General features: G+C 32.0%; 1 protein-coding gene across 2 annotated transcripts in view; it reads left to right on the forward strand.

The window, feature by feature from the left end:
• Nucleotides 1-25,130, forward strand: part of dsd (attractin-like protein dsd) — a 185,058-nt gene that overhangs the window by 39,389 nt on the left and 120,539 nt on the right. For both annotated transcript variants that reach the window (XM_085809220.1, XM_085809219.1), the window contains exons 5-10: nt 3,847-4,009; nt 9,756-9,849; nt 12,582-12,834; nt 16,379-16,559; nt 21,233-21,387; nt 23,388-23,475. In XM_085809220.1, coding sequence (XP_085665346.1) covers nt 3,847-4,009; nt 9,756-9,849; nt 12,582-12,834; nt 16,379-16,559; nt 21,233-21,387; nt 23,388-23,475 — 934 coding nt within the window. The remainder of the gene's footprint in view (nt 1-3,846; nt 4,010-9,755; nt 9,850-12,581; nt 12,835-16,378; nt 16,560-21,232; nt 21,388-23,387; nt 23,476-25,130) is intronic.

Genomic DNA, 25,130 nt, shown 5'->3' on the forward strand with positions numbered 1-25,130 from the left:
TGTGGTTTCCCCATGTGTAACGTGTATACAAGCCAGTTTTCCTTAGAAAGTCCTCCACGAAGGCATCCCTCCCCGTAGGCAGATAGCCCTAGTGTGCTTTGCCATAATTAAATACACCACACCACACCACACCACCACACCATTATTAAAGTAAGAAAGCAAAATATCTTAGATTATAAGCTAATATATGCCAAGTACAAAAAAACGTGATGGCGAGATACAGTCATGGTTCTATGGGAGTTAGGCCTGAATTGTGCTACAGCTGTTTTCCCTCTGGAAGGCTTCTACAGAAGGCAAATGACAAGTATGCTTTAACTTTGATGATTATGCTACAAAAGTAGAGATTTTTAGGCATAATCAGAAATTCAGACTTAATTTTGATAAAATATTTGTAATAATATAGCTTGCAAAGAATAATAAGGGAGATCTGTATCAAGTCTTCAAGGAAGTCAAGTCGTTCAAGTATGTCAAGGAAGAGTGCAGTTTGCTATATTAACTTCAGTTCTTCAGAATCTAATGCTTTTTTTTCCTGCTATGCCAATAAAAGAAAACCAGTATGAGCAATATCCCATTGCAAACAAGTATGTTTCATTTATTTCATAACAACGTTTAATCTATTTAGATCCAGGTAGAAAAATGTTAACTCCCCTCCACATCACTGAAGGTCTGAAAGTGTGATTGTGGCAAATATCAATCAGTGTAATGTCATTGGGCATGGTGTGATTCCTTAATCAGCAGGTGTTTGAAAGTCACATACAAGAATCTCAGTTGAGAGAAAAATTCCCTTTATCGTGCTTTTTTTTTTAAGTAGTCTGTTTTTAGACTAAGTTAAAAAAAAAAAAAAAAAAAAAAAAAAAAAAAAAAAAACAAAGCACTCCTGGCTGCTGGTCTAGAGGTCTGGGTATTGGACATTTGGATTTCCGATTTTGTTCTGTACACCTTCTGCATATTTTTTTCTAAAACTTGGAAATTTTATTATCTTTGTTAAAACTGTTTTATGAGATTTTTGTTTAAAGAATATAATAGTTGTTAAAGCAATCCTTCTGAATGTTATTTCAGTACTCATATTAGCAGAAAATGTAATATTTTGACGAAAATATTAGGAATGAATGAATATCTTATAGTTTAGTGTAATTTTCACATTTTAAAAAATTCCGTATTATTTACATATTTTGATGATATGTAAAATAAGAATAAAAATGTTATTTCATTAGATGTATGCATACTTCCCAAATTATGTTATAGTTAACATTAGCACTGAAGTCATGTACAAGTTTAAAGTACAATCTTTTATCCATCAGCTGTAGAGAAGAAGTTGAAAATTTTGACTAATGGTGTAGCTGTATGATAATAAATATCAGTAATGAGTAAAAAGGTATTTGTAAAGGTATTTGGGAAAAATTAGAGGAATTTATTTTTATCCTTTCTTACATTCTTGTGAAGTTTTTGTCACTTCCAAACAGAAGGTTTTTAACTAATGTACTCTTGAATTCTGCTACTTGCTGTTAAAAGTTTTATTATAAAAAGCTCATGTTTGTCCCAATTTTTAGTTTCATTGTTAGAAGGTAGAAAAGTGTAAAATTACAATCTTATTGCAGATTCGTTTAGTTTAATAAGAGTGATTGCCAGCATACAGAGAATACATATATATATGTGATTAATTTCATTGTTTCACTTATTTATTGCGGTTTCTTTTGGTCTTAAATTTAAGCACTTGATGTTTTTGGATTGTGTTACTTTTACTTGAAAGTTCGATAAAGGCAATTTTTTAAAAATCTTTTGTTTTGTTCTGAATCTGGATATTTTTACTTCAAGTTTTTTTTTTTTTTTTTTGTTTTTTTGTTTTGTTTTGTTGTTGAATGCAACATTAGAATGTCACTTATTTGTTTGCTTGTATTCAACTGTTTCTTGAATAGCTTGATAGTTAGCACTGGTCTGATGCACTGGTGTCCTTGAATTCAGATCGCTCAATAAAGCATGAATGTGTGTGGCTTTTAACTGAGGCACTTAAAATCTTTTATCTTAAAAGTTAGTGTAATGCAAAAGAGGAACAAGATCCATGGATTGCGTATCACAGGTTGCTTTTAAGCAAAACCTAGACTGGGTGTTGGAGTGCAGCTTTTTTATGATTTCCCTTTTTAGGTGAAGAATCCATTTTCAGTCTAGTTATATATATTTGATTTTTATTCCATGTGTAAAGTTATTTAGGCTAGTTTTTGATGGGAATGTGACTTCAGTAAACCTACTTAGCAAAATTTTGTGCTGCAGCGTCATAGTTATAATGGTATTCAGAGTTGGGTTAATGTTTTTCCCCGTAGTTATTTCATGAAAGAATTAAATAATATATAGCTTCATAATAATAAAACAAAGTGAGCATTCACATAGTACTTTCTGCTTAACATGATTACTGCTTAGTTAATGTTTGTTGAGTTGACCTCTAAATTAAGCATGTTAGAGGTTCTAGCATCCTTCACAATTGCCATTCCACATGTAATTATTGCCTATCTGAAAACTGTGATTTTCTAACTGGGAGCCTCAGCTGTAATTATATTGTTTATACTTTATATGCTTTATGTAATAAATGAAAGTAATGCAAACATGTCACCTTGTAAAGATCACAGTGTCACAGTCATGCTGTAGGCATGTCTTAATGTCCATTTTTTGCATCGTCATATTGCAAGATCACACTGTGATGTTTATATGATGACTTCTTGTTATGTTAATGTGAAATTGCATTGTGATGTTGTGAAGTCACACCATGACATTTATGTTAAGTTACACTGCAGCATTGATGTAACATCACATTGCAACTGATGTAACAGAGTGACATGAATGTAACATGAAAAAATTGCATGCATATAATGTCACAGAAGATGTCAATGGATGTCCTGCAACATGGCATAACTTTTTAAATGACTAGTGTGATGTCACAGTACTCGTATTTTAGAGAATTCCTTCGGTAAAATGGATAACTGCAATGTTTTATTAACTCATAGTTCTGTAATATTTGAAATTTTTAAACTGTTGAAAATATTCAATATCATTGTGTGAAATTTTCTGATCGTAACTCATCCTATTAAGTTTGTATAACTGTAATTCACATATGATTTATTACATATCTTTAGAAAATAGTGTATCAGCAAATGCAAAATAAGTTATATATGGTCCAAAAGGGATCATACGGTCATTTTCTAAGCATATTACATCACAGATATTTTTAAGTATTACCCGTCCAGAAGCAACATAATTTTGCTTTGTTTCTCTAAAATTTAATATTTAAAGACACATTTTTCCAAAATTTCAAAATTGTATTAAAAATGAGGTCTTTTTTTATTATAGCATATATATTTCTTAATTTACCTCCCTAAAAAGTTCTAATTGTTTGGCTTTTAATACTATTTTTTAGTTTCCATTTCCCTCTTAATTGCTTTTTCTTGAATTAACTGAATTTAAATCTCAATGTCAGAAAGAAATTCAGTGTATAGACAGACATCATGACATTGAATTTCTGTACTTCCCCAATGAATTCATTATTTACTTTTTGTGTATTCTCAATACTTAACATTTTGGTTATGCATTTTACTTTTTGTGTATTATTTATTCTTAATTTAAATATCATTAAGTTTTGGGAATCCTTTAAACGTTTTTAATTTTTGAATTAGCATATAATGTCTTTTTCATTGTAATATTTTAATGTGTTTATTATTCAACTATACTCAATTCTTAGAATTATTTCAGCAATAATATAGTTTTTTTATTTCTTTTGTTGTATTTGTGATTGTTAAATTTATATATTTATATTCTATTCTGTATTTAGTGAATTAAAATATTTCTTCTATTGTATAGGGTTTGACTGTAGTTTTCGAATTGATGAGGGCTGGTGGGCAGAAGAGCCTGCAAAAGTCAAGATTCAAGGAAGAGCTTTGCATGAAGCAGTTGTTATTGGTGATGAAATGTGGGTTATTGGAGGAGAAAACTTTCATCACGCTAGCTTTCAAAACATGATAAGGTGAATTTTTACTACCTTTATTTATTAATTGTCCTCCTGTTTTACATGGCTGTGAACTGATAACTCAAAGGAGCAAAATTTTAATCAGTTTTCTTTGCTTCTTATTTATTTATTTGGTTTTTAAGATATTAAAAAAACTTACTCTAGAATAAAAAGGTAAAAAGTGAGGTGAATTTGTATGGTACCTATACTTATTTGTCAAAACAGATATATTGGTAGTATTAGTTATATTTGGATGAAACACCATTTGCAGTGTTAGTCATGCCTTATCTGTCATGACAGATAAGTCATGCCATATCTGCATGACTCACTTTATGGATAACTAAGAACTGATGACAAATGGCTCAATAATAGCATGCCATAATACGTGGAAACTACACTGAAAAGAGATAATAAAATTTCAGTTACAGGTTATGAGAACTTACAGGTGCTGTCTTCAGAAATGTCTGTTTTTGGAGCAACAAAAATAGAAAAAGCTTTAACACCAAATTGCACATGAAGGTAACAAAGTATTTATGTGTGAAAACATATGTAATTATGTACTAAGATGGAAACAATACTTTTGTAAGTTATGTGATGATGTCATATTTGGGTCATTAACAGATTGATGTTTAAAGCTAAAAGAAAACAAATAAAACTGATGTGACCATCCCAGACCTTTGCACAAACCTTACAGTTATTATTTATGCTTTTCAATTAGGTGGTCAGCCATTGTAGATGCTAGCAATGACCATTCTTCCCTTAGGGCAGTTTCCAACTCTGAGACTAGCTAAAAAGATAAATTTGCAGACAGTATGCCTGAGCTGTAAAAGATTTTCAGTGGGAGTAAGATCATGGGGAATAAATACAGCAGCCATTCCATATGAGAAAGGTCTCCCCACTCTCCAGGAACTCATTAATGATGTTGGCTGATTGGGGACAGGCATTATCATTCATAAGGAGGAAATCAGGAGCAACTGCTGTAGTGTAGTGCAGTGTCTCAGTAGGGTGAAGACTTCATCCTGATGCTGCACAGCCTTCACAGTATCATCTTTAAAGATGAGCCGCTAAGTGCGATATCCCCTTTAACTTCTAGCCCAGACCATGTTGCTGTTACATCTGAATTTTTGATTTTCAGTTATATTCTGGGCCTGGCTCTGTATACCTCGCTTTCTCCAGGCTCTTACACACCTGTTACTTGATTTCAAAACAAATCTGGACTTTTATGTTAACAGGATATTACAGCAATTTGAGACAGTGGAATTGAGATGTTAATGATACCACTTTAATCTTGCTGCTCTCTTTTGGGCAGTTGATATAAACAAACACTTCATACTTCTGCTTACAGCCTTTGGTACTAGCGTTACCATGTAACAGTAAAATCAGGGATACAGCAATTATGGAGGTTGCATGTTGATTCTGTTTGGTTACTGTACCAATGTACAGAATTTCAAAAAAGGGTGGCAACTCTTGTTGACCAGACATAGATCTTCAAACAGCCATTTGATACACTTGGAATTGTTTTCACATTTGAGAAAATGCCATCTGATCAATGACAAAGAAGAGAGCAACATCTTTGATTGACTGTTCTGCTACAGTTCTTCTGAGAGCATGTCAGCACTTTCTCTTTTCCTCCTTTTAGACATTAAAATGTGAATATCGTCAAAAGTTACCATACAAAAGTTATAAGCGTTTTGTGTGAGCATTTTAGTGATGCTTCTTAATCCATTCTGAAGGCTGGATATTTTAGTGACTTACTGATTATAGTGCATGTTTGGACAGTCATTTATGATGAGTTGTAACATATAATATTTGCATACTGCCATCTGCACTAGCGGTGATTTTCAGCTACTAAAATTCAACTATGCTTTTGAAAGTAGCTGATTTTTTTTACATGCTTAACTTTTGGAAGCCACTGCATTTAGGAAAATTTTGTACTTGTTATACAAAATCAAACACAAAACATGTGACTCTTGCATGACAAAAATTGACTGAGATATTTGATAGTAAAATTGTTAATTATATTTAAGAGCCATATACAAATTGGAGAGCAAAATATTTGCATATTTACTAAAATTAAGATATTTTTTAGGAAAAGATTTCTGATGTTAAGAGATTACGTGATGAATATATTTCTATGCGGATTATTATGGAAAATATTGATCATAATTTTTTTTCAAAATGAAGATTTTCGGAATCTTTCAGAATTGGTGTTTTAGAAAACACTGGCATGTTTCAACATTGGCTCATAATTAACTCGTAATATTTGCATTAATTAAATTGATGAATTTTTTTATGATTACCATATTATGATCCTGAGATAATAAAATTTTATGAGAATATTAATAATGTATGTTTAGACTTTGGAAGCTTTTTAAATTACTTGTGTGAAAATTCCTTCGGCATACCAGATGTAACAAAATTATAAATAAGAGAATTAATTAAATCAAAAAGAATATCATTCAATGGCATTTAAGGAGGAAAATATCAACCTCAAATTATTCTAATTTATGTATTAACTGACCCCTCAATGCAATTTCAAAATGAAGTCAGCTATTGTAAATTTCAAAGTTAAGTAACTCGCTTGGTTCTTTTTGCATGGGAAATTTTTTGTTTTATTTTTTATAATGAGAACAAAATTTTCCTAAATGTAAGTGTAGTGACTGAAGGAATGTGTGGAAAGTTAGATTTTTGTATTTTATGTGAATTAATTTTTTTAAAGAAAATAAGAAATACTGCAAGTAGAAGTATATAGCTCTGATTAACAGTTGCAAAAATAAAGGCTGGGGAAGGGCTCATGTGTACAGTCTGTATATTTTAATAGTGTGCATCCTGCTGACCATGTGTTTGGCACATCTTTAAGGTACTGTACCATTAACTTCATTAGCCATCGGGATGTCTGTACTGACCTTCAACATCTACTGCCATGTTGGGTCTCTATCATCACGCATTAGAGGACATTTAGCAGGTTCCCAGTTCTGAGTTGAGACTCATCTGCAAACTCATCTTTCAATGGTCCTTCACTGATGCTTGGTCCAAGGTCTATGTTCTGTGCACCATGCTAAACAGGTCTTTTGTGTGCAAAAGTGAGTGGAGCGCAAACAGCGGGTATTCTTTCAAACAGATGATATCTTAGAGCTATTTGTTGGCTTTTCATGTATGCAATTGTCATTCAGTTAATCTTTTTTAAGAGCAGTCCATATAGGGCTAATTTGGTGGATGATTACTTTCTCTTATATTACGTGGGGGGATTGCCATGCTAAATGTCCAGACGTAAACCCCTACAGAATGTGCTGTAATATTCTTGGAAGGGCAGTTACAACTTGCTTTCTTGGTCTTAGGACAGCCCAGTGCTTGAAAATAGCATTGCTGCAGTAGGGCCAACTGCCACATCGCTACTGTAAATTGTCTTATTTCCAGTAGGAAGAGACTTCGTGACATCTGTAGGACTGTTAAAGGCAACCAAAGTTCATATTAGCTTCTGCAACCTCTGTTTTACAGCTTCCTTATGCATTGTCATGGATGTGTATAATGACTGTTATATGGTAAATGCTTTTGTATTTTATCAACCTATTGCCAAACCAGATTTCATTAATCAGTCCATCATTTCTGAAAATAAATAACCAAATGCGAAACTTCTGTTAATTTGAAAACTCAGGGTAGGTGGGCCATTTTTTTACACTTATTCATTACTTATTCATGTACAGTGCACAGAGGGAAATGACAGTTCTGTATATATCCTTGTTGGCTGATCAATAAAATTTAAATTTTCATCTTTTGAAAATGCAACTTAGGATGCGATTTCTAGATTTGGTTAGTTATGACTTTATTTGGCGCAGCCAAATTGGAATTTCTCGCCAAACTTTTTAATGGTTATCTTTGATGCTTTTGTATACAGAGTATTTTGGAAATGTATTAAAAATAGTCTCAGATGATTTGCAAGTTTTTATATATTATAATTAAAAAAATTTTCATAAAATTTATGAAATTCATGTAAAATTTTAATTAAAAAAATCAGATAAAAATGTCTTATTTTTGTTCTGATTTGTTTGAATTAAGTCAGAACTAGAATATATCAAAATAAAGCAGGTAAATTTAAATAAAAAAGCTATGTTATCTAGTAAATATTTAATTAACACTTAAAATTTTAGCACTCTTTTTAAAGAAACTACTTAAGCAATTTGAACAAAATCTGGTATTTTATCATAAAATCAAAATATGGAAAATAATCAACATTTTGTAGGGTTTATATTTATTTTAACTAACATTTATTTTAAGTTTAAACTATCTTTCCTGTCAATCCTTACTTTCCCCTGGAACTGCCAATGCCAGAATATGTAAATTTGAGTAGAACGCGCAAGCATTCAAATTATCAGCGGAAGTAGTATGATTTAAATAGAAGGAAACAAGTTCGGTGAGAGAGAGTTATTCTTACTTAGCGAGCGCGGAGGTAGTTATAGAGATTTGAAAAACCCCGCGTTGCGGCCTATGTGCTTGGCGGGAAGTAGTTGCAATTGTTCCAGTGAGCTTCAAGTCTGCTGAATTAGCAGCCGTATTGTAAAACACGGTGAGTTAGTTATTTGAGAGAGCCTCGTAGTTAGAATATTGTCTTTAATTTCTTTTCAGGTTTTTATTTTTATTTTGACTGCCGAGTTGGCACCGTTTGTAAGCGTCAAGAGAACGCAATTGTAAATTAGTACGTTGAATAAAAAGGGACTTAAACCCTTTATAAGACTCTGTGGTTTATACAAGCTTTCACAGTCACCTCTTGGTTGCGTGCTAGTTAGAGGCGCGCAACGTTATAATTTCATGTTTGAAAAAGTCAGTTTTGTCAAAATATGCATACTAGAATGATGCTGTAGGATAATTCCAGTTTTTATATACATTTTCAAGACATGGACAATGGAAGTTAAATTGTTGTTCCCTTTTTTGGTACAGTGCATATACCAGTTTTCATGTTTGATTGCCATTTCAGTGTAATGATTTTTTACGAGTGTTATGTTTTTCAAGAAGAGGAACACTGTGCATTATAACATGACACATGGACTGATTTCACTAAATGATGCTACTGAATTTAATAAGTGACATTTTGTCCTCTTATGCATGTAGTTCTGCATTTTTTAATTCCAACTTTTTATTTGAAAACATAAAATTTAAGGTTGGTTACTAATTTTCTGTCAACATGCTTTGGTGTCAAAATCTTGTTGCAAATTTTCTAGATATGGGAGACTTCATTTCTTTATCAGAGTAATCCAATTTTAAAGATAATTGTTCAAACATATGACATTTTTCTCCTATTGTAGCCATTCCTCATTGCTAAACATTTACTGATATTAGGCCATACACCAAAACATATTGTGTAACTGTTCTGAATATGATGGAGTTTCATTCAGATCAGTTCCTTTTTCTTCTTCTTTTTTTTGTGTGTGGGGGGGGGCTGCAGCTCTAAAAGATGCACTTTTAAATAATTAATAATATTCTCGACTATTAAGAAATAACTCCATGATCTTGTGGAGGTATGTCATCAAGATAAATCCCATTTTGTTTTTGCCTCTGCCAATATCTGCTACCCAGGAAGAGCTGCCAGTCTTCTATAGTTTTACTGAGATTCTTATTGTTTATTTGATGTTTTCATGTTCTTAAATTACTTGTGTTTTTAATTAGATTACCGTGGAATGTTTATTAGTAATCAAAAGTTTATATCTTTGTTTAAAGTCTTTCTTAGAAATATTTTTTCGTATGTTTTAAATTCTTATGGTTTTTATAGGTATAATTTTGTTAGAAAAACATGGAAAATTGTGTCAAATAACTCTTCACTTGAGCCTTTATCAAGGTATTGTCATTCTGTTGTTGCTTATGAGGTGAGTTAATTTTCATGGATATAAAATATGCATAATATGTGCAGGCATTTCATATGCATATGAAGTTACATTAACATCTTATACATATATATATTATAAAAAAAATCTGCCAGTGCTATGTTTAAAATCCAAGTTTTTGCTTTGTACTGAAAATTCTTGCAAACATAATCTCAAATGCAAATTAAGGAGGGGGGTTTACATATTATTCCGTCAACCGTGAAAAGTTGGTGTTGATCCCGCTAAAGTTTGTTCCTGCATAATTTTGAAAGAAATAATGTCTCTTTTTTTCAATAATAAACAGTGAGAATTTGACATGCTTCATTTTTGTGCTTCTTGAAAAGGCATTCGTCTATTTCTACTATTTTGTTAAGCACTTTTGATTTTACTGGGATCTTTGTATAGAATGCTGTTAGTACATACTTCCCGCAAGTAATTGTTCCAATCTTTTACTGTTTCGTAGATCATATTGTCTCCATTAATACACACTCCATTAATACACACTCTAGTGAGACCTTATATCTTTGAAAATAACCACTGTTTGCTGTTTTGCAGAAAGAAAGCAGATCCTAAATTCTAATACTTTTTTCTTCAAAGCATAAGAAAAAAGTAACAGTAATAACAGTTAATGAGTCCTTACTCATAAAAGGGGAAAAAAAGTTGCAGGCAGTTGTTCCAATCGTTACTGTTTCATATTGAGTTGACAATGCTGTGTCTATTAACACACTTTTTTTTTTACCGTAAAATCTCATAACTAAAAATGATCCACTACTTGCTATTTTGTAGAAGGCAAATGCGAAATTTTTATCCTCCCCCCTAAATGCAATAACAATTAATTTTCATTGTTGTTCATAAAAAGGTGGCTTATTGATAATCACTTGGGCTTCATCAAACAAAAGCAGACATATGAGTGTGTTGTTACATCATGCTTATCCATAACAGGCACTAAATTGTGGTGTTTGGCATAAAAGTGAAGCAGCAACAAAACTGGAAAAATTAGGGTAATAGAGATTTAAAAGCATTAGGAAGTATTCAATTAAAATCATTAACTAAACATTGTAAATTTTTGTCAAAGTGAAAAGCTTCGAGGAAATCTTAAATCTCCAGTGGAAAAAGCTTTCTGGATAATTTTTGCAGACCCAAAGTTGAAAGCATATATTCCCTCTGTCCTATACTTGCTGACATTTACATGCATTATTTTGAAATCAAATTATTTGAGAAACTTACCTTTTCGTCTTTGGATTCGCTATGTTGACGACACTTTCACACTTTTTGATGGTAACAAAGAAGACTTATGACATATAATATCTATTATTAAATCTTATAATATCTATTATTAATTCAAATGATCCATCCATACAGTTCACATTTGAATCTCTTCCCTTCCTTAATATTCTTATAATCAACAATGAATATGATTTCACATCTACTGTTTATCATAAACCCTTTACTGTTCATTTGCCTCCTCATGCTATGTCATGTGACCTGACTAAGCAAAAAATGGCTTTTTTTACTATTACATTTTTTGCACTCTCAGAGCGTGTTCCTCTTAATCTCTATTTGATTACGAACTCAATTATTTGAGTTCATTGAGCAGTTGCCATTGACAGAGGATTTTGTCCCATGGTCATTGATAAAAAGCTTTTAAAAAGGTTTTCCATCCAAGAAAACATTCCACTTTTAGAAATAATGTTAATGACCTAGTTGTGCTTCCCTTTCATCCTTCTTCCAGTTACAAAATTGCAAGATTTCTCCAGAAGTTCAATTTTAAAGTAATTTTCTAGCCTATCAATAAAATTCATAGTTTAGTTCTTAAAGATACTATTTCTGACTTCAATTCTTAAGGAATTTATAGCATATCGTGGAAGTGTGGTTTGAGATATATCGGCCAAACCAAAAGAGCATTAAGGAACATGAATTTTATGTCCAAAAAGGTGAAATTTACAAGTCTTCGATTGCTATTCATTGTTGGAAATTTAATCACAATATTGACTTTGGGTCTGCAGAAATTATCTAGAAAGCTTCTTCCGCTGGAGAATTAGATTTTCTTTTCACATTCATAAAAATTTACCATGTTTAGCTAATAATTTAATTCAATCTTGCCTAATGCTTTTAAAACTCTATTATCCTAATTTTTCAATTTTCGTTATTATTCCTATTAATAGATGGCGCTACTATCTGGTCTCTCTCGACTGCCTTAGTGTATAAATATGTTTGTAACTTGGTTTTCCAGTTGCAGATTTGTTTGTTCTTGATGAAGAGGGGCTTTGTTGGCCCTCGAAGTCGATAGAATCTCTATGCTAAAAATCTGTGCCTAACACAGGCTGTTACTCCACACTTTTATGATTTTTTTTAAGGTTTGTTTCTCTTCTGTCTTGATTTTTGCTACCAACAGTTTCATGTTTGATGGGATAATACATAATTACCAAAAATGCTTCCATTTATGATATAGAGATTTAATTTTTGTTTGTGGTAAATTTTAAAAATGAAACAAAGGAATTAAAGGGCATATTAAAGTATGCAAATAATTATTACGCTTGTTATGTTTTTAACATTGTTTTGAAGGATAAAATGTTTGGAAGGTGTGCAAAGTTTCTAACATATTTCAATATTTTTCTACTTTGCAAATCATTGTCAAATTAATAAAACTCAATTTTATGCCATTTTCCAAATGAAAATTCATTTTATTGTCTTTTGTGTTCTTTCAGTAATTCAATATTGAATAATTTTTTTAGGGTAATTTATATATGTATGGTGGTATGTTGTATAATGGAACTGTTCTTAATGAGTTATGGCTATACAACACATCGGAGCGTTCTTGGCATTCGTTATCTAAATTAACAACAGATCAGAATTGTCATTCAGAGCCATGCAGTCCATTAGCTTCCATGGGGCATACAGCAACTGTAGTTGGAAACTACATGATTGTGATTTTTGGTCATAACCCTGTGTACGGCTATCTTAATACTGTTCAACAATATCATTTTGGTAAGTTATTTTTATGTATATTAACTTTTATTATGTCTATTCCAATCCTTTTACTGTTTCAAAGTTATGTTATTGGAAACACCAATTTTAATTACAACAGAACCAGACAAAGCAAGCATGGAATGGCATTTCTTTTTCAGATTCTCTCTTTTTGGCTGCACAATAGAAGTATGTTAAGAGAGTTGAGCTAATGTAGGAAAAGAAAATTTGTATATGGATACATGGCATGTGCTGTGTTGTTACTCTTCTTTTCCATTAAATGTTAACTTCTAGAAACGTTTTCTTGTTAGAAATGTTATAACTTTAGAATGGTATTCCGGTCTCATGTACATTTGCAGGAACCCTAAATATGAAAACATTTAACACAAAGCTAAGCCAGTGTAGTGCAAGTAAATGCAAATTTTAATGTAAATTTAAATGGTAATTAGAATTATTAATGTGAATGACAAATATGAAGTATGAACTATCATAATTAACCTATGAATATATATATATTTAACGTTTCTTTCATAGGTACAATTTACTACTACATTTGAAATAGATAGTTATACCCCTCTAATTGTCTGTGTCGTTTTCATGTGTTTAATATCAGTAGGTTTTTAATATCATCTAGATGTGTTTTAATATAAGGGCAAGTCAAATGAAAGTGAGCCAACCCCTCATCAGCAAGAATGGTTCGGTCCATCATCTGCGACGCATGCGCGTAGCACAGAGACAGCCTTCATTTACAAAAGTGGCGCGAAAGTGTGAGGTTAAAGTTCTTTAAGGCGCTCTTACACTGGGTTGAAGACGGTAGCGTGACATAATGGATGCTCCAAAAGAGGAACAGCGTGGTGTGGTCAGGTTTTTGACAGCTGAAGGTGTTTCCCAACATGAAATTAGTCGCCGTATGACTGCTGTGTTACGGTGAACATTGCATCGCATTGGCCACTGTGAAGCGTTGGAGCAAACGGTTCAGAGAAGGACGTGAAAGTTGCAAAGACGATCCAAGACCGGGCCAAAGCCACCTTGCAATCACCCCCGACACAATTGCACAGGTTGATGAGCTGATTAGACAAGAACGGAGGATATGCATCGATGAACTGGCAGAGTGTGTGAACATCAGTCACGGTTCGGTTCACACCATAATTCATGATCATCTCGGTTATCGGCTTTTGTGTGCTCAATGGATGCCCAAGATTTTGAACGACCGCCTGAAGACGGAGAGGTTCGGTGCTGCTTTTACTTATCTCATCCAGTATCACAATGAGGGTGACGACTTCTTGTCTGCAATTGTGACCGGAGACGAATCATGGTGCCACCACTACGAACCTGAAACACGCCGGCAAAGCTTACAGTGGAAACATTTGAATTCACCACCCCCGAAGAAAGCAAAGGCTGTCATTTCCTCGGGAAAGGTGCTATTGACTTTTTTTTTCGATCGTCAGGGGCCATTACTGATTGAATTTGCTAAACATGGAGAGACTATCAATAGTTTGCGATATTGTGCAACGCTGGATCGGCTGCGTGTTGCAATCAAGAACAAACGACCTGGAAGATTGACGAATGGTGTGATCTTGCTACACGACAATGCTTGTCCCCATGTCGCTGATGTGGTTAAGACAACTGGCAAAGTTCAAGTGGGACACGCTGCAACATCCTCCATACAGCCCAGATTTGTCGCCATGCGACTTTCACATTTTCGGGAAACTGAAAAAACATCTCAAGGGTACCAGATTCGTGTCAGACGCCGCCGTGAAGGAGTCGATTACAGATTTTTTGAATCGACAGCCCAAGGAGTTTTATGAGACGGGGATCACGCGGCTCATTTGTCAATGGGATAAATGTCTCAATGTTCATGGAGACTACCTTTAAATAAAGTACTCTGTTTGTCATATATTCACATTGGCTCACTTTCATTTGACTCGCTCTTGTATTTAGATAGCATATCTAAATTATTGAAACTTGACTAGAAGAGAAACCCTCTAATGTGACAATCAAAACTGTAAAAACAACTTTGTATTTAGCGTAAGTATATTGAAACACTCAATCGATTTCGAGGGCAGCTAAAGGTCCCTCCTCATCAGGAGAAAGAAATACGTAGAAAAGAAAACTAAAGCCGTTAAAAAATTTTCTGATTCCCATCAAAAAAAGCATTCCACTGTTAGAAATACTATTAATGACCTTGTCGTGCTTCCATTTTATCCTTCTATTAGCTATAAAATTGCACGGATTCTCCAGAAATTCAATTTTCAAATCAGTTTCTCCCCTATTAATAAAATTCACTCTTCGATTCTAAAAGATTGCGTTTCTGTCTTGAATTCTTGGGGAATTTATAGTATATCATATCAGTGTGGTTTAAGATATATTGGCCAAACAAAAAGAGTGTTGAAGTTTCGTATCAAGGAACATGAATCTTATGTCAGAAAAGGTGAAATTAACAAGTCTTCAATAGTGTATCATAGTTGGACATTTAACCATAATTTTGACTTTGGGTCTGCAAAAATTATCCAAAAGGCTTCTTCCATAGGTGAATTGGATTTTCTTGAGGCTTTTCATATTCACAAAGATTTAGCATGTTTAGTTAATGATTTTAAATCCAATCCAGTCCTTCCTAATTCCTTTAAAATTCTACTATCTTAATTCAGTTACTATTTTTCCCGATAGATGGCGTCACCTCCTCGCGTTTGGTACTACCAGAGGGTATAAAAATCCGTTCAGTGGTTGCTTTCCATTATTCGAAGTTCAGATTTTGAGCGTGAAGGTGCAGTTGCCTCTTGCTCCCTATTCTTAACTTCGCTAATTCTTTATCCTTTGTGTTACATGTTTGATCAGATAGCTTGGCTCAGTAAAAGTAGGCGGCCAGTGTAAATCTGATTAAAAATCCGGTTGTAACCACGTGCAGTGCTGATAAGGACCACGTGTTTCTGAGACTCCTTCCCCTTTAGTTTTCTTCTTTTAGGTATTTCTTTCTCCTGATGAGGAGGGACCTTTAGCTGCCCTCGAAATCGATTGAGTGTTTCAATATACTTACGCTAAATACAAGGTTGTTCTTACGATTTTGATTATTGAAACTTTTTGTGATAAACCTTTTATGGTAAGGTGGTTTTGCAAAGTTGTCCATGTATGAGAGAATACATAACTTTGCAAGTTTAATTTGTGGGTATTTTGGTAAATTGGCAGCTGTAGCTAAAACTAACTGTAGATAGATACTTTCTGTAAGAAAAGTATCTTTTTGATTGAAAAATCTTCATATAACTGTTTGTTTGTGTTATGTTAATAACTTTAGTTATTACACTAATTAGTTTCTGGTAATATATATTGTCATTTTTGCTTACCTTGTTATATTTTGATGAAGGTAAGAACTGTGCTTAGCAAGAAAAATCGTAAGAGGTAATTGTTAATTTAGATTTCCTTTTTTATAATAAATGTTGTTGTGTTGCTACATTAAAATGTATTTACTTTTTTCTGAAGTGTATTGAGATGATTTATTTCAAAACAGAAATTAATATATATATAATAAATTACACCAAAATATTAGATATGTAATTTTATTTCTTTCTAGGTTCTAATCACTGGGAGTTAGTGTCAACAAAGGGAGCCATAGTGAAAGGTGGTTATGGTCACACGAGTGTGTATGACCGCGGAACACAAAGAATATATGTATATGGTGGTTATCATTCATATGGAGCTGAAGCTGCCCTTGTTGATTTCCTTTATGAATATAATTCATGGGAATATACATGGTAAGTTTTCTTTTTTTTTCGTATGCAGACTAGTGTTTAGTTTGGATTGTAGCATAGTTAGGACCGTAAAAATCAAGTTTATAAACAAATGCAGGGAAATTAGATTTCCTTTGTATTTGTACCTGGAATTAAAGTGGTGTTTTAGTGTCAGAACTTGTATGTTAATTTGGGAATTTCTAGTTTGTGTTTCAACTAGATATTAGAACTTATTTAGCAATGAACATATATTTCTGAATCGTGGATTTCGTATTACGTTTGTTAATAAATCATATAACTTAAGACTTTTGTTCATTATTGGTGCTTAATTTATTATTTAACTGCCTGTCATTAGCCATAAATATTTATTTTGTGGCATGCATAAAAGGCATTGAAAGTCTGTGTAAATCACTCCGTGAAAGAAAGGCCAGTAGTTGAAATGTAGTGCTCATATGTTGTGGTGGAAAAAGTGAAGCTAAAGCCATTGATAAGTTCTGTATTGTTAGTAAAGCAAAGGATGCACATTACACACAATTCTTTAGTTGGCATGAAACTTTATTACAGTACAAAGTCCGAAATCCGGACTCGTCAGGACTTCGGCGATTCCGAATTTGGTTTTTTCCCGGATATTAGATCATGAATTTAAATCTGGTAAGATGGCATGCATAAATTATACAATTAAACATATGAAATCTTAATTTATGAAATAAACAACAATTATGATCTAAAGAGTATCAAAATTTACAAAAAAAGCTTAATATTTATTTGTTTGCTTTATTAAACATTTCGTTCAATGCAAGTTGTTTAAGTTGCTTCCACAAAAAATTTAAAAAAGTTCCTTTTTCTTTTTTCTTATGTCATATGCAGTTGACTTTCCAATGCCATATTCCTCGCATAATTTTGAGACGGATATGCCTTTATTCATTTTTTGCAGCATTTTCACTTTTTGTTTAATGAACATCGAAACGTGGTTTCGCTTTGTAGATCCTTTGGCAGCTCCAGAATTGGGAACTCTTTTCGACATAATCGAAAGTTCAAGCTTAGTTTTTAAAAAATTGCTGTAATAATAACAGTCTGCGAAAAATAATAAGCTGGATCAACCTAAAATAGAGAGCAGTGCAGTCCGCTACATTAACTCAAATGCCTTAGAATCAGTAAACATAATTTTAGCCTAGCATCTGTTATACATTATTGGTTGTGTATCGCAAGATTGGCGACGAAAGATAAGTTATTTTGCGAAATTTTGTCTTGCTCCTCTTGCGTACTGAATTAAGCCTGAATTGTATTAGTTTAGTTATTTACTATACGTGCGTTTATTTCTTGCACATGCTTAAAATTAATCTGAGTCCTCAATAAATAAACTCCCACATATACTTAACGGTTTATCTAGGGCCGGCGCTAAATACCGCTCTAGTGCAGTCTCAATGAGTCCTAAATTCTGCTATAAAGTGCCTTCTAAGTTCTAAATTTTCACTATACCTAAAATTTGCATCCATCCTAAATCATAAAAAAACTTCTCATGCCATAATTTTTCCACTCGGTGCTTCCCCAAATTTCAAAAATTCCGTCTTCCCTAAATTCTGCCGTCCTGTGCCGACATATTCTGCCGCCGCTTCTGGGTTTATGGTGATTAACATATCAGTTTAGAAGTCAAACAACAGAAATCAGGGTTATATTTTCAAATTTTCATAGGAATAGTTTCGATGGTTTTAAATTAATATTTGTTCAGCGTGTTATTGTATCTTAACATATCAGTTATTCTTAATTAAAATAGCACTAAATGTAATCTTTTGGCCTTTGAGTTTCATTAACAAAATCCATTTTTAGCATATGAAAAGAAATTTTTGTCGAACTTTTCCTCGTCAACATTTCTTAGAACATTAAAAAATTTATAATCATCGCCAAGCGTAATGATAGCATAAAAGGTTGCCATACTCTTGTTATTCAATTATTAATATAAAAAAAAGTTTAGACATCACTGCAGGAGCTATTTCTGAAGCAGTCATGTATTGATAAACATGCGATGATGATAGTAAAATATAATAAATAATGACTTGCCAGGTCGGCGTCAGGGATGTAAAATAAGTGAATATTTTGGTAAGCGTGGCAAACAGTAGTAAACTGAGTGGAATGGAACATTTGAGATGTATGCTAAGCAGATACTCAGCTACGGAGCTAAATTATTAATCTCGCAATTTTATGCTTACATGGTTGTTTTTCCATAACGAGGTATTTTATTTAGTGCCTAAGTGAAATTAAGAATCGGAATTTTTAAGTGAAAATCTCCACATGCTTTATTATGGATGGAAAAATCTAACGTACAGCATACAAAAAAAAAAAAAAAAAAAAAAAAAAAAAAAGTTTGTGGCTTTGAGGTCCGAATTTTAGATCATTGCGGATAATAGATGTCCAGATTTTGGACTTTGTACTGTACTGTATTTTGCTTATCAATTGCCATAATGTAGAAGGCAAGTTTAAAAAATGTTACCATGTTTTCTTTTTTCAAATGATGAAACAGTTTGTTTAAATAAGCATTTCCTCACAATTGTGATCCTGTCCAATATGGCAGATAATTTTCAAGGGCAGTCCAGTGTAATGTCAGCTATTTAAACTTTTCTTGGTAGCATAATAAATCACAGCCTTTGAAAGCCTTGTGATATAAGCTTTACAAGATGACCAGTAGCAGTCGGGCATCCTAGCTTAGTTACACCAGCTGTAGATATTTTACAGCCTGTTTCTGATTTTGCTTCCTCAACAATCAGAATTCTTAGTATATATTTTCTGAACAATTTACTTTTATTTGTATCGTAAACCTGTTCTGGACATAATTTTCCACCTGACACTTAATGAACTTGTTAAGAAATTTAGCTAGATCTTCCTGGTTTGTTTATCATTTTTTGTTTTATATTGCATGGAAAGTATCTGAAGGACTTGAGCCAGATGTTAGAATAATCATTCCTGTAATTTAAAATTCTAGTTCTATAGGAAAAAAATTAGCTTCTTCCTTCAGTAGACCTGTCAATGAATCAAGCCCTTCACTAAGGCATAGCTATCATCTATTAGTCAAACTTTTCCACTTCACTCTTTCCTTCATTTGTTGTTTACATCTGCTTTTGTTAATCGCTGCTTTCAAAGAGTTTATTCAATTTTTCTAACTGCTGGTTTATGTCATAAACTGTAGTTGCACTTGTAGCATGTGTGTTGCTTGCATCACACAGCCATGCTGCTGTCAAGGTTTTCAGCAGTTGTATCTTCTCTGTTACAGATAATTTATGTGTTTGTACTTATTGCATTGAAAAGCCCTTTAAATTTGTGTGAGTAATGACTAAAGCTAAATGTCTGCAGACTGATAAAAATGCACAAAATAAAAGTTGAAATGCCTTAGCAAATTTTGGTATGGGCTCTGAAATAATTGAGCTAGTTCCAGCTAGCAGGTGTGTGCAGTGGCTTAGAAAGTCTGAAATTAAACCGATCATAAGATTGAAGATTGTCAATCTTTGCCATTCCTGTTGTGAAAGAAGTAATAATCCTGATTGTTATGCTTTATACATATTTGGTGTATGTACCACTTTAATATTTTTGTTGAGGAAATTGGACACAGTGTGCAGATACCGCTAATGATTGTAAAAACGTTCTGAACAATAATGAGAAGGTAAACTTTACTGATAATGCAGTAAACCCCCCTGATTTTTATATTTATTGCTTCTGTGCTGCTTGTAGATTTTTAATATTTGGTGAAAAAAGAGCATTGCTATATAATTGATAACATGCAAACATTTTCACTTGCAGATTATTATATGATACTGTGTGGGTGTTAATATGCAAATACACGTAGGTTTAGAAATATTGTATATATCTCTTTGATGCTTAGTTGCAGACTACAATTCCAGTTTAAAAAGTCAAATTGAGTAATATAAGTTTTTCAGGCTGTGGCAATTTTTGTCACGTAACGTCTTATAGTAAAAATACGTCTGTAGAGAAAAATATCCATTAGTAAAATGTTGATTATAGTTTACTATGTTAAATGAAAAGATTTCCTCCCCGTAGCGCAATTTTTAAAATATGCGTAATTAATATTTCATTCAGAATTTCATGAAAAGGACTTATTTTTCCAAACTTTGTTGTGTAGTTATTCCCAAAGTCTGGTGGAAAAAAATATATGAGTTTGCATTGTTAAAGGCACTAATTGTGATTTAAATAAGTAAATTTGTTCAATATCTCAGTGGAATTTTGGCAGAAAGATGTGACACATTTTGTATTTAGCTGCTAAAGCATAAGAACATATTACTCATTGGAATTATGATGAATGAGTTGGCTATCTGGAATTTTTATGGTTTCTTTATATATATATCAGAATATGAGCCCTTAGATAATTCTCTGAAATTGTGTCACTTTTCTCTTCCGTTAGGCAAATCACCTTGCATGTTTTGATAATAATTTGAATAAACTACTGAATAGAAATTATCTTGTAACTTTATTCTTTTATTATAATATAACTCTTCGACTAATAAAATTTTTCTTTATTGCTATTTAAATGAAGTTTTTGTCCTTTAGAAGCTTGTGAAAATTGGAAATAATAGCTTCACATAATTTTTTAATGTAATTTATTAAACTGTAGTTTACATTACTGTTAGTGTTTTAAATCATTTTATAATTATTGAAATATCTTTTTATGATTGTTTAAAAATCTCTTCCAGGGTTCTTTTGACTCCTAGTCAGTCACATCGATATTTGCATAGCAGTGTGATTTTGAATGGTATGATGCTTGTATTTGGAGGAAATACACATAATGGTACCTCCTATAGCAATGGTGGCCAGTGTTTTTCTGCTGATTTCCAGGCTTATGATATAGGTAAGTATCTATATTAGCCAATTAAATGTTATTTTGTTGTGCATTTAAGCCTTGATTTTCGAAGTGTACTTTTTCGTTTCGTTGAAACACAGCTTTAAAACAGCAAAATCTCTCTGCAATATAAAATTCTGTTAATCTGATCAAAAAATCCATCAGTAAAAAGTTCTGAGTTTAAATGATGCTTCCTAGTTCTACAGAGCGAGAAACCAAGTTCTGTTTTTGTTGCATACTTTTAGTTACTATAGTGAAGTGAATACTTTTATTTTTTCTCAAAAGAAAATTAATATTTCCTGCAAATAAAGAGACAATGCTGTACCTGCTTTTTTAAAATGACTTTCATGTATATTTTAAAAGAAATTATATTTATTTTCAGACTTTGCTGTTTGAAATTTGTGAATTTGTGTAACACTTCTCAAGGTATACTCAATGCTGTATTTTGTGAACAGTGTTATGCATATGCCACATATCATTGCTTGTGAGAGAATTTTGATCCTAAATATGCATATAACGATGCTTCCTTTTCCACCCACCATGCAGCTGTAACTCGGTTGTATGCTGTTTCTTTTATATCCCAGTCTTAAAAACCACCTGAAAGCTCATTCTTTTGGAGCAGTTGATAATGATACCCAGTAGGTGCCTTGAGGTATTTGAACAGCATTACAAATGAAGATGTCTTCCATTGATAAGAATGACAGCAATGCTGAAGTTTCTGTATTGAATTTAAAAATGTTTCTTGAAGAAAATAAATCTAAGTGTGTTCAATCCCTTTTTTGAAAAATTGGGACAGATCATATATTGTTTGAGACTGCTAAAAGCGTTGCATGATCAATAAAATTGCACAAATCTCTTTAATAGAATGTGATTTGTGAACAGATTATAAAAACCAGTTATTTATAGAGGTAACAGAATTTTTATGCTGAAGCTTCTAATATATATTAAACTAATGCTATTCTAAAGATGATTGATTTGAGCATAAAACTGAAATGAATTGCAGTATAAATCACAAATGACTTTAGTGTACACCAATAGCATGGAAAAAAGCATTTAATCCCTCTGTTCCAAATTTAAATTCTAACAGCCTGCCATTGTAACTCTTTAGACTTTCAAAAGAATATTTAGTTAGTGTGTTTTTTCCTGTTTTGCATATTATGTACTGTATTGTTAAGAAAATGTAAGCTAGTTAGAAAGTGTTAAGAGAAGCATGGGGAATCAAAGGTACACTTATAATACCATCTTGTGTTCATAATAAAAATTTTCTTTAATTCTGTTGTATTTTTTTTAAGCCGTTCAAGATGGGTGTGTCATATGTGCATTGGTAACAAATGTTCTCTCATGGGCGGAAGTACCATATATGAATCACCATTTAAAATCACTCTGAGGCAGTGTACATTTGACTTTTTATGCAGAACATTTATTTAGTATTTTTTATGCTACTAGATGTAGCTGTATGTATGTTACAATGAATTTTATTGAGAGTGATGTATGTTGACCTTCCTTTTTTATGAAATGTTTTTTATTTTTGGTATTTTGTTTCGGAATGAGAGCAAGATTCGTGGGTGTTGAGAGATGTTATGGCTTCATAACTGCATCAATTGATATAAACGAATGCACATGCTCTCGATGCTTTGGAATACTTTGTCCCTCCCCCCACTTTTGGAGGTTTTATTATTGCTCTTAAATTTTTTTCTTTAGCATTAAGACAGGTATTTTGTATGTTTAACGAAATATTTTTGCACCTAAATGGTAAAACATAAATGTTATTTAACAGAAGAATGTACATGAATGATAAATGAGTCTTTTTCTCACACTGATGACAGTGATAATATTTTTGCGGAACTGAAAAGTGATAGTTATAGTGATTTTTATTTCTTTGAAAAGATGTGGTAGCATATTCAGCTGCCTTACTAAGAAATTTTAGATAAATGTTTTCAGATATATGTTTCCTGTATAATTTTAATCAGTTGATTTCATATGTATTTAATTCTTTTTTTGAATTCCAGCATGTGATACCTGGCACACAATGAATTTTCCTTCTATTCATAATCAAAATATTGCCAGATTTGGTCATACAGCTGTGGTTTATAATGGGTAAGTATTTCCATTCAACTTATTCTTTTTGTGTTTTTTGCATCCTTAAATAATTCCATTATTATTTTTTGAATATATTTAAAAATCAAATCATAAGTCTTTGAATAACTTGACAACTTGTTTGGTTTTGTGCCATTATATATACATTTTGTTATTTAACATAGTTTCTCATTTAAAGTATTTTACTTTCTTATTTTGTATAATGATTAAGGTGTCCTACCAAACAGAAGATTATGAAAGCAAAGTGTAATATTAATAAGCCAAAAAATCTAGCTGAAATGCTTTATCTCTTATGAATGAGTAGATCCAAAATGTATGGCTAATACTGAGTTTGCATACAGTAATTAAATGCTTAAAATTTAAATTAGTAATTTCTTTTGCAGACACCAGTAACCTTAAGTACTAGCAAGGATATTATTGTGCATTGATATTTGTGTTTTGTCTTTTTATATAAATTTTCTCATGCCTATTTCACATGAATAATATTTTTGATGCATAACTAACAAAGCCGTTTGTTATAACAATTTAAGAATTCATTGAATTACTTAAAATATTTGCATTTACTTTGAATAGTGGAAAAGTTTTCTACCTCTTTTTTTGTGTGTGTTCAAGTGAACAACCAGTTTTAACATAAAAACAGGAATGCTATGTATTTCTGTTGATTTTAAGTGACATAATTAATCCATTATGATTCTTTCATTTGTAACGAAGGTATTGCAAAACAACATTGCTGAAGTTTCTGTAAACTTAAATTTCTGCTTAACTGCTTGTAATTTTGAGAAATTATGAAAAATTCCCCACTTCCTTAAAGTATTTCTTTTGTAATGTGTATTCTCAGTAAGTATATTGCATGTTGAATAGTTAGATAATAATAAAATTAACTGTTGAAGCATGGAATTTTCATAGATTTAATTTATTTAGGCATAGGCTCTCTGTTTTTTCAGAACCCAAGTTAATAGTTAAAAAAAAAAAAAAAAGAACTTTAAAGTGTATTTCCAAGCAGAATAATTCCCAAAACATATATTTTTAGGCAAATATATGTTTATGTACTTGAAAAATAATATCTAAAATCTAAGAGGTGTTCAGAACCATGCTTCCCGTGTTTAGTATGCAGTTTTAAAATTTTTTTGTTTTACTTTTCTGTTTATTTGAGATTTTTATTTTTATTTTTATTTTTTTTATTTCTTACAGATAAGTGTAAAAGCACCTTTTCTAAGCTTCATGCATGTTTTTAAAATTAAGGTGTAGTATTTTTCATGTGAAGTTTATAAATTATGCTTTGAAAAATAAAGTAAAACTTTTTTAATGTTACATGGATCAGTAGTAGTAAGTTTATTGAAATATGCTGTGCAAATAGATACGTGCTATATTGAAAAATTTGTGTAGGTCCATGTTTCTTATCTAATTTATAACTCATTCTGACTCTATTTTAGCCGAGATTGCTACTTTTATGTCAGTTTGGCTCCCACCACAGTTCACTATGTTGCATTTTGTGAGGCATATTTTCTACAGACTTTTTTATGACATAAATTAAGTAAATAAAATGTTGTCACTGGAATGTGAGTCAAACTGACATAATAGGCTTTCTAATGATAAATGTAACGGATTATTTTCAGTTTTATGTATTCTGTATTGTAGTACTGCATTCTTAATCC

The sequence above is a fragment of the Stegodyphus dumicola genome, chromosome X2, assembly GCF_044657685.1.
Source record: "Stegodyphus dumicola isolate Sdum_Otavi_A_Nest chromosome X2, ASM4465768v1".
Lineage (NCBI taxonomy): Eukaryota > Metazoa > Arthropoda > Arachnida > Araneae > Eresidae > Stegodyphus > Stegodyphus dumicola.